The 11,342-nt window shown below is 38.9% G+C and overlaps 1 protein-coding gene across 1 annotated transcript; it reads right to left on the bottom strand.

Moving 5' to 3' along the window:
- Positions 1–8,975: 8,975 nt before the first annotated feature.
- LOC113019189 (macrophage mannose receptor 1-like) lies at positions 8,976–11,125 on the bottom strand. The gene is made up of 5 exons (XM_026162734.1): positions 11,069–11,125; positions 10,785–10,825; positions 10,308–10,682; positions 9,825–10,178; positions 8,976–9,365 (listed from the first exon to the last, which is right to left on the bottom strand). Coding segments are annotated over exons 1-5 (1,119 nt in total). The 5' UTR covers positions 11,071–11,125; the 3' UTR covers positions 8,976–9,018.
- Positions 11,126–11,342: the final 217 nt, after the last annotated feature.

Raw genomic sequence — 11,342 nt, forward strand, 5'->3', positions numbered from 1 at the left:
GCTGCACTAAAAAATTACTCATGTAAAATATTTTAGTTTTTATATTTGGTCGCAAAATTTAAAAACCAGAAAAATAGAAACACTGTCAGAAATACTCAGTAACGACATCATCTACACTCGACCTGTGCATATGCACATAGATTAAATGACTTAAAAAACTTTAAACTTACATCTGGTTAGTTCTCTCCTTGATGTCTTTCCTCAGTGTGTTCGTAAAGACTGCTGTCAAAAGAAGGTTGTATGTGACACTAACACAGAGATCTTGTTTGCCAAAGGTCAACATTTGAATATTAACATATTCCACCAGAATGATCCAGTCTATATTTCTAGGATGAAATGGGGATTTTATGTAATGCTGTGGAAACAGAAATATAACACTGCACTGTTGAACATTGAATGAGCAAGAGCAGGAACAGGAAAAAAAATGTAAAACTATAAATAAATCTTTCCCATTTATGGTTGCAAAATGTTCCAGGTTAATTTCATCATACAATATTCAGTGACTGTTAGTTTTCTGTTAATTGCTGAGACACGGGGACACAATGAAGGTAAGAGTAAATATTAAACATGACTGAACTGAAAACTGAAAACAAAACAGATAAAACTAACTCTCCCTTAGAGCACAGAAATCATAGATTCAACAATGAAATATAGCAATGATCCACAATGAAATGCAGAGACATCAAGGACAGGTCACATAAATTCCCCAATTTCATCAAATACATCAGGTTTAGAAAGTTCTCTGCTTTATGGTTTCCACAGGGTTCAGTGCTAGGACCAACTCTGTTTACATTATACATGCTTCCCTTAGGCAGCATCATTAGAAATATCCTGTCTCAGAGTGACGCTGAAAAACTAGTCGTTCCAGGCTGGACGACTGTAATTCATTATTATCAAGAAGTCCTAAAAACTCCCCGAAAAGCCTTCAGCTAATCCAAAATGCTGCAGCAAGAGTCCTGACAGGGACTAGAAAGAGAGAGCAGATTTCTCCTGTTTTGGCTTCCCTTCATTGGCTCCCTGTTAAATCCAGAATTGAATTCAAAATCCTGCTCCTCACATACAAGGTCTTAAATAATCAGGCCCCATCTTATCTCAATGACCTTGTTGTCAAGGGTCGCTGTGTGGCAGGCAGGATGAGGACCCAAATGCAAAAACTCATAGACACGGGGATGAACTCGAGAAACACAGCTTTAATGCTGGCACGGCAGAATACAGGAAATACAGAACTAACTGGGAAAAAGTAAACTAACACTCGCAGGAAGACACAGGAAGATCCACACAACATGAGGGAGAACGCGACACAGAACTGAGGGAGACGCAGACATAAATACACAGAGGGTTAACGAGGGAAGTGGGAGCACACGGGGAACACAGGTGACACTGATAATAATCACGAGACATGGCAGGAGTGAACACAACACTGACGGGAGAGGTGAAACAGGAAGTACAGAGGTTCAGACAGGAGGAGAGAGAGCACGAGTAGAACACCAACATAATGGGCAGGGGAGACACGGAATAAACACGAAAGGGGACGAGGGCTCATGAATACACAGAGGGGCACACAGGGGGTAAAAGCCATGAAGGGAAAGCACTCAGGGAACAACACAACAGGGCAACTCAGGAAACAGAGCCTAAACAGGGAACTGAATACAAAGACACATGAGAACTAAGAATACTGGGCCAACATGGCCCAGGATCATGACACTTGTAGTACCATATCACCCTATTAGAGCACTTCACGTTCTGCTTTTAAGATTAGGCTTAAAACTTTCCTTTTTGCTAAAGCATATAGTTAGGGCTGGACCAGGTGACCCTGAATCCTCCCTTAGTTGTGCTGCAATAGACGTAGGCTGCCAGGGATTCCCATGATGCATTGAGTTTTTTCTTTCCAGTCACCTTTCTCACTCACTATGTGTTAATGGATGATCTGATATCGTCGTGTTGGTGTTGTTCCCAGATCATCATGAAAATGTTGTTCCAGGTTCAACATTGCAAGTGACCAATCACATTGTTTGGTCAGGGGGGACGACCGGCACTCTGAGTTGTGAGTAGTGTGCTGTTCAGAAGAGCAGTGCCACTGTGTGACTGCACGTAACAGTGCCTGGCACACAGGAGCACTGACTATGTGTCAGTACCACAGGCAATGAATCTGGAAGCTTAAATTAAGAAGAAAGAACAAAAGTTAGAAGTGGAATATCATGTTCATGGAAGAGCCAGACAGGAGTATAGAACAGGCTTACTCTCTCCCTATTAAAACAAACTTAACCATCCTTGATAACTGTAATACCTTAGATTGTGTATATTTGCAGTATTAACTTAAATTTTTTTGTGATCACCCAAACACACATTGATTAAACTATCAGACCAGTCAAATTAGGTGTGATAAAGCACGGAGACATGGAGAACATTCAAGTTGATTTGCCTTTAGGAATGAACTTAAGAAAACATATAATGTAGATAATTAAGATCAAATGAAGCACATAGAATAGTAACGTAATGTAACACCCGTCCCACGTTCTAATGAGAGGGGCCCTGGGTTCCTGTTGTTACTTTTCTACTGATTTTTAATGCTTATGGTATAAAATATGCAATAAAACTACACTATATGGAAATAAATCACACACAAGCAGGTCAATTATAAAGTTAACTCCACTTTAGTGAATGATTAATTAACAACACAAAAGAAAAGAAGTAAAATAGATAAAGTTTGTTAAACAATGGTAAGGTATCTACTTCAACAGAAACAAAATAATCAAATAATATTGTGGGCCCGCACGCACTCTCACCAACACACACACACCTCAAGTGCTACAGTCTGTCTGCTAGCAAACCCCTCGTTGCAGGCCTGAGTCATGGCTCGGGTGCGTTGGGACCTAAAACAATATGGTCGCTTCACTTGTTGCCAAGCAGTAAAATAAAAAGCACATGCAAATAACAGTACTCCCACCTCCAGGCAGTTCAAGGGGATAGCGGGGAAACTGGATCAAAGCTACCAGCCGGCCGCGGCAGCAGCACTCACAGTCACCTTCTCCACGTGCTCCCACGTGAACACATAACTCCAGCACACCAGCAGAAGGGACATCTCTGACACGCCAGCAGGACGTCTGTCTCCTCCTACTGAATCACACAACCCCGCTAAATGCCAATTCACATGCGATAACATTCAATCTTAGCATTAGCTTAATAAATAAAAACAGAGCAGAACAAGAGCTTAGTGAATATGCTAGGCTACGCTAGCGGCTATGTTAGCAGCTGTGCAGTGGTACTCATACAGGCGGCATGTAAAGAAGCAACACTGACCTAAAATAATACAAAAATTAGATGATAGAAAAATCTTGGTCAGATAAACAATGATCTGTATTCAGTATATATTCTGGAAAAAATACTGCAAAAGTTTAATGAATCAGCATTGATCTGTGTTCATTTTAAATTTTAAACAGTATATTTGGTAAAACAATCCACTTACCCATCAGAATAAGCAGATACAGACTCCATCTTTGATCTGACAGATGAAAGTGATATTTTATTGCGCAAGGAAACAAAGATTTGAACAGAACTTCTTCGATTCACTTTATGCCAAGAAAGAAAGACAAGATGGTAGGGAATATGAAATATATGTGAACCATTATAAACCAGAATCGACGTTAATGTTTTTTTTAATAATTCAGCAGCTCATGAACAAGCTGATTGAACCATTAATGTTACTTATCTTGAAATCTCTTGGTACTTTGATTAATATTAGTAATAATTATGTATAATATGTTTTTTTTTCTTTTTTGAATACACAAATGTGCATTACACATCACCTCTGTACCACAAATATGTAATAATATTAAATGTTTTAAACTTACATGTGATAAATTATTCTCTATTCGATGTGTTCATGAGGACAGCTCTCAAGTAAATATTAAAATACACTCAAAAAGAGCTCTCTTTGTCCAGGTCAGGATTTGAATATTAAATTTTAAAAAGTGCATCTGTTTCCTCTGACAGACTGACTCACAGATGGGGAGGAATTTTATACAAGACTCATAAAAGGTGTCATTTACATGATGAGGAAACAGGAAAAAAGGTGCAGAAACCGCTGCACTGCTAACAGTCCAAGAAGCAAAAACATATAAACACGTCTTCCTTATTTATGCTGCTTAATAACTTCATCCATTATCTTAATCTGGGAGTGAGGCACAGGGAGAGCATGAACATTACATAAAATGAGTAGATAACATCCATCCTCTTAAAAACTTATCCAACTCAGACTTGCAGGCCAGCCTGGAGGATATTCCAGCTGTGTGTGTGTGTGAGGCTGCTTGCATTTATTTTATTATTATTCATATATTGTTTAACAAAACATGTAATGTTAAAGGGGGATATTGGACTCCATCCATTCGCTTCCGCTTATCCTTTTCAGGGTTGCGGGGGGCGCTGGAACCTATCCCAGCTGTCATAGGGCGAGAGGCGGGGTACACCCTGGACAGGTCGCCAGTCTGTTGCAGGGCTAACACACAGGGACAGACAACCATTCACACTCATTCATTCGCACATTCACACCTAGTGACAATTTGGATTTTCCAACTAACCTATCCCCGCAAGCTGCATGTCTTTGGACAGTGGGAGGAAGCCGGAGTACCCGGAGGGAACCCACGCAAACACGGGGAGAACATGCAAACTCCACACAGAAAGACCCCGGCCGGATGTTGGAATTGAACTCAGGACCTTCTTGCTGTGCGGCAACAGTGCTAACCACCGTGCCACCGTGCTGCCCGGATATTGGACTATCAAATCAAAATGATAAATTAAAAGTATTTATTTGCACTTTTATATACATAAAAACTTGAGTAATTTTAAATAATTTGTACATTGATGGAAATTAGATTGAGTTTCTAACTCTAATTCTGCTTTCAGTTGTAATAAATTCTGTGCTGGAAATGGGAGATGAAGATCATGCTCTGAATGTGCAAGGCTTTAATGTGTGACTGTCAGCTCTCTACTTTCAGCACTCTCATTTCAAACTTGAGTATTTTATCAGGTTACTCTAAATGACTTCATGAATGTTAGCTCTGCTTCTGTTTTCCTTAAACAAACACCAGGTATAATCTGCTTCTGTTAAACTGTTTCACATAAGCATAAACTAAGAGCGGTGAGGTGATGTAACATTACAGTTAAACGTTTGAAATTTTTTGTTATATTTTGTTTAGTTTCTTTTCCTTTTTTCTTTTTTTTTACATTGAGCTGCACTTTAAGTATTAGGTATTTTTTCTGCACTGTAACACTTGAAATGTAGAGACATCAAGGACAGATAAACAGTCTAAAATAAATCAATAAACATGAAAAGAAGACCAAACCCATGAAAATGTCCATGAAAATGCATTTTTATAAAGTAATCTAAATTATGGAGACAACAGGATGCAGCTTGCCAGCATCAGTATTCAGATATGCTGCACTCTGTCTCTCACCCCACATCATGTGGGATCAGCTGCAGCTTCAGTACTAAGTCCTCAATCTCACCTATGGTGGTTTTAAGCTTTGCCATCTAATTGTACAAAGAAACTTTCAAGATCCTAACCTTCCTTGAAGTCAGGTATTTTTGGTTCACCTACATGAAGGTTTTCTGCTCTCTGTACCAGAGCAGTTTGTACAACATGCAGCTGAGGCTGTGCATGGAGTGGTTGAGATGGAGAAGCGATTCTATGAGGTAGCTGCAAAGCTGATAGCTGAGTCTCAGTCTCTCGCTTTGGGAAAACAGCTGTTGTAGAAATGTCAATCTGGACAGAAGGCTGATATAGAAGTTTAGAATATACATCATGTTGCAACTTTGGTTTACTATCGCTAGTGTTAAGGTTCAAATATTGAGGAAGGAGAGTACAAACAACCATGGTCCAGAACTTGGTCAAACAATTGACTTTAATGAAATACACGCGTGGGGGGACCAGCTCAGTTCGCCGACAGGGCTGATCTCCGACTTAATCAAAGCATAAACAGATATTTTATACCATCAGGGCTTGAATTTAATGACGCCCCCTCAACGTCAGATCCATTTCATACATGGGTCAGATCAAAACCACAATGACTTTTAACACAGTTACAAAGAACATTGTCTCCGTCTCCACGCCAGGTGCTTCCTTTCCCTTCTGACTTCCACTTCTCGTCTAGAACACCAGACACACATCCTGCAAGAAACTATTCCTCTTTTTGCAGGCAACCATCCCCCACACTGAAAAAAAATTGGAGTGACATTTACTTAAAAAAAGCTTGGCAACTTTTTCCACACAGAAAGTGCTTGAAAAAGTACTGTAGCTTTCTAGATTATAAATTTGACTTAATAGTTATACAGTAATGGACTTCTATACATTTTACATCAGATGACAACTTTGGTTGTAAGATTCAGATAATTATTTATTAAAAGCTAGACATGACAATTAGAAAGAAAAGTATGTCTTTGTGCCCCCTTTTCCCTGTTCATGCCCTATCGGCCCCCCTGGCTAAACTTTGCTAGATCCGCCCCTGCACAGTTACCAGCCGTCAGCTGCGTAGAAAAGGATCCTGGTGTAGAAAGTAATATTAAATAAATTCTAACAGCAGCTTATCAAGGTTAAACGTGCTGCTGTTGTTCAGCTGCTGGTTTCCTCTTTCTGGCGCAAAGTGGGCCAAAAACAAAGAAGAGAGATGGACTCACGACAGGAAAGCCGATCAGCTGATCATTAAGCAGTTTCATGGAGAGGGAGGGAGAGAGAGGCAGTCGCTCCATATATCGGTTGTTAAGCTTATCGTGGGAATGCTTTACAAACATTCAGAGATGAACTTACACACTTGCTTTACTTCTCTCTGGGATAACTTCCTCCAAGATGAAATGCCGGTTTGGAAACGAGGCTCCAAATGCTCAACCAGACCGCTGACAGGTCTGGCATGCCACAGCCGCTCTATCACCAGACGCATACTGCTAAGCTCATGAGCTGGGTTACGCTATGACGCAAGTTTTGTGAGGCACTTTTGTGATATTTAATGGATTAGATTACATTTTTTATTTCTCTCCGATATCCGATCCAGTAATTTAGGTCAGTATCAGACCGATACCAATACTAAAATCGGATCGGTCCATCTCTAATTATCGCTCAGCTGTTTAATGTTTTTATTAACAGTATTGTTTCTGTTCTTTTGGATCATCACATAAATTCTCAAATTTCATCAAAGAGATCAGGTTCAGAAAGTTCTTTACTCACAACCCCAACTGTTATTTGCTTAGGTCGTACCGCTGGTTCAAAATCATCCTCATCAGCCATCTGGCTCAGCTGTTTTCCACCTTCTCCTTCTTCCATGTCAGCAAGGGAGCTTATCCTTGTCTCACAGATTTTTCTACATCCTACTCCTTTCTTTTAGCCTGTTTTCATCTTTAATTCACAGACATAATTAATCCCACTTCTGGCACCATTGTTACGCAGAGAGGTGTGGTGTGGAAAACAGCAGACATCACTCTGAACAGACAACAACATTAGTTTATTGGACAATCTTTCACACATCAACTTCCAAAACTGCAACCCACTAATCTCTCCCACATCCCACAGTCCACCTTTACACACGCTCAAGCAAAGCCTTCTCAATTCAAACTGGCCTATGAGACAAAGAACATGAGTTTTCACAAATAATCATAACATTATAAATCACATGTCATATATGCACATACACAATTTAAAGGTAATTTCACACTTCTCGAATTACTTTAAATTTCTGCAAATGGTTGAACAACCAAACTCCTACTCTTTCCAGCTCACATCCTATAAAAGATCTGGTTTGACCTGGTTACTTACACCAAACATTTCACTTCTATCTTCATGCACAGGTTTCTTTAGCACTCATTTTACATTTTAAAAAGCCCACCATAGGTGAGTTGGGGAAGGACTTAAATATTTGTGTTTCCTAACATGGTCTGTAGTAGAAACCTGTAAAATCACATTAGCATCGTGTATTATTTGCTGTGGATAAAGTGTAACAGTCACATCTGTACACGCATTAGAAATGTAATACATGTTTACTCTGGTGTGAACCTGTAAAGCCACTAGATGGTACTGTTTGGCTGTCATAGTCTATGTGAATACTCTCGAATTTGTTTTGGTTCCTGAACTACACTACAGTGAAATAACAATTAAATACATTGATTTAAATGATGACTTTCTTTTTAATAGCTCATATTTGTCTTTAGAGAGGTCTGTGGTTGACGCTGCTATTTGTTGCTTTTTCAACTCCTTTGTTGTTGCTGTAGATGTGGTGGCTTTAAATCTTGGAGCTTCACTGCTGAAATATTCAACTCTCACCCCAGGTGAAAGCTTGCCATGAATGAACCACAAGTGGAAGGTTTCTATTGGTGGAAAACGTCATAAAACACTAGAAAAGATGTTGTCATGAACTCTGTTTCAGTTCACTCTGTGTGTCTGTTGGAGAGTTTTGTGTTGGCTAATTTTAAATGTTATTTGAAAACACAGTGCAATTGGTTTCCTAATGATTTAAAATAAATATTAATATGCTAATCTGTGTAGAAATAGGTGCTCAGAGGACTACTGTAAGTAGTGTAGACTGTTACACCTGCAACTCAGTTTATTTGTCCTCACAGACGCAAATGATCAGTTTACAACATGTCGCTTCAAATACATAATTATGAAAAAAAGAGTAGTTTTAAGTCTTTTCTGCCATGAATTGTCCTGAATTCTCAGTGAGATTGATTTATATCATATGGTAAATATTAAAGATTAAAAATATTAAAATACTTTATTTATATTTATTCAATTGCTATTTCTATACTCAAAAAAGAACAGCAAATATAATAAACAAAACATCTAACAATTAAAGTGTAAAAACTGAATAATGCAGCAATTGTGAAGTAAGTACGTCTAATATCACTGAATCAGACAGTCAAGAAGAAACTAAGGAAACCAAATTTAATGAAGAACATGAAAAGTCTAAAAAATACGAAACTACACAATCAAACAATTTCACCTCAGAGTGAAATCTTTAAGTTATGATTAAATCTTATTCTAAAGAACAAATAAAATTATATGTCTCATTGTCTCTCTGACTGACCCACTCATACGGTCCTCCTCTCATCATGCCCACAGCCCTGCCACAATCCTCAGTCTTTCCCTCTCTGCTCCACTTCTCATAACAGACCAGCTTGTCATTGACCCAGAACCACAGATCCAGAGTGCAGGAGTAGCGCAGGCCGAGCCAGACAAAAGGACTCGAGGCATTCTTGGCTCTCACCTCCGCCCATCTCTGTTGGTAAGGGTTAGTGATGGAGACCAGTCCCCTGTGAGACTCTCTGCAGTAATCCAAGGCCTCCTTCCAGGTCTTGTTTTCTTTGATCAGGATCAGCTTATCTGCCATAAAAACAAAATAACAGGTTCAATTGAATCTATTGAACTGTACAATTGAGAAATTCTATTAACTGTTTATTTTGTTCTAAAAAAAAAAAAAACTATGGAAAGTTTGTGTGTTTCTCTACCCTCAGTAGAACAAAGTGTGATAATAGTAACAATCCTCACTCAGGTCAACAAGATCCTCAAATATTCAACTTCTTTACAGACAAGAGAGACTTTAAAAAAAAGTGGTTCAACAGTTGCTGTAAGTTATCCCACAGATAATTAAAGTGATTTGGCTGCATTCATAAACTCATAAATTCATTCATGTCTTAGAAATTCATTTGTAAAAGAAAATCATACATCATCCATAAATAGGTTGTATAAACATATACAACATGTTCAGCTGGATCTTGTCAGTGATTCCAGTGATCCTCCTTTTAGAGAAAACCAGTCAGACACATGTTGATAAAAACTCACCATCATAACAGAAGAAGGGTTTTTCTTTGTCACATTCATCAGAGCTCCATTTTCCTGATCTGTTTAACAGAGTCATAGCACATGTCTTGTTGCTTTGTTCATCATTGAATAACTGCATATCCCAGTATCTGAAAGAGGAATTACTCCCATCTGACCACCTCCAGCTGTCTCTGAACAGACCGACCCATGCGCTAAAAGGAGTTGCCTTCGATTTCACAAGGGCCTCAATTTCTTCTCCATCAACCTGATCGAGTCCACTGGCCAAGTCAGTGTAATTATATCTGCAGTAGCTCTGAGCCTCTGTCCAGTTCTTATACTCCTCAATCAAATATGTTTTATTGTCTTTCTTCATTCCTGTGAAACCAACATAAAAAACACACAAAGACATCCCCCAATAATTTATCTTTAGAAACCCTCCACCTTTTTAATCACATGTGATAACATCACATTTCATACTTTTTATTTATTTTCACATCTCCTCACCATCATAGCAGATGAACCACATAGTACTGTCACATGAAACATCTACCAGCTTGTCTCTTTTCCTCCCACAGTTTCCAGGCCCAGGTTCAGTTTCTTGTCTTCCATTCTGATTCCAGCTGCTGTCATTTTGAATGTATTCCACTCCTGGCAGAGACCAATGCCACGTCCTGTTTCCACCTGTGTTGTTGTTCAGTCCAATCCAGGCTTCTCCTTGATTCTGTGTGGAGTTACGGAGTCTGCTCATGTCTGTCATGTCAAACACTTTGGCCAGGTCTGTATATTTCTCTCTGCAGTATGTCTGTGCTTCAGACCAGCTCTTGTTTTCTGCAATAAAGTGGTACTCATACAGGCGGCATGTAAAGAGGCAACCCTGACCTAAAATACAGAAATATGATAAACATAATATATGTTCTGTTAGAAGAAAGCATTCAATGAGCAAACTCAAACTCGACAGCACTGGTAAAATTATCTACTTACCCATCAGAATATGCAGAAATAATATCCAGTGCATCTTAGCCCTGTCAGATGAAAATGAAAATAAAGATTCCAACAGATTTTGTGTGCTGGACTAATGCATGTATGTCACAATTCTTCTCTGTTCATGGAGATATTTAGAACATGTTAGGAACATGCAAATTAGGTTTGTTCTTCCTACAAAATGCACAGACTGTCACTACAGCACAAACTAGATGAGTGAGACATTCAGCTGACAGTAATGACTCCATCTGTGAAAGGAGAGGTTTTTAACATTAAGAACTTACATGGTTTTCCCGTTGACTCTGCTCGCTCTTGTCTCGCCCTTCTTTTCTTGCTCCTGTATTATGCTGTAATGTAAGCCTTGATTACTTCATTAAAATCAGAATTTAATATTTAATATTAAAATAAATTAAATGTAATATTAAACTTGTGACATTATAGAAATGAGCTGCAGATCCATAATTACATGCATTGGTGCCAAGAATAAAGATATAATAGTGTTAACAGGGTTACCAATGCTTTTGCAGTGACACCTGCTTTCATTGTCTGTCTCTGGTT

Source organism: Astatotilapia calliptera, chromosome 3, assembly GCF_900246225.1.
Source record: "Astatotilapia calliptera chromosome 3, fAstCal1.2, whole genome shotgun sequence".
NCBI lineage: Eukaryota > Metazoa > Chordata > Actinopteri > Cichliformes > Cichlidae > Astatotilapia > Astatotilapia calliptera.

Bases quoted from the DNA above. Each gene is read 5' to 3' on its own strand.
- LOC113019189 (XM_026162734.1), bottom strand. The intron at 10,683-10,784 runs GTAAGTAGATAA...TCTGTATTTTAG, and splicing joins ATTTCTGCATATTCTGATGG to GTCAGGGTTGCCTCTTTACA. The intron at 9,366-9,824 runs GTGAGTTTTTAT...TTTTTATGGCAG, and splicing joins ACCCTTCTTCTGTTATGATG to ATAAGCTGATCCTGATCAAA.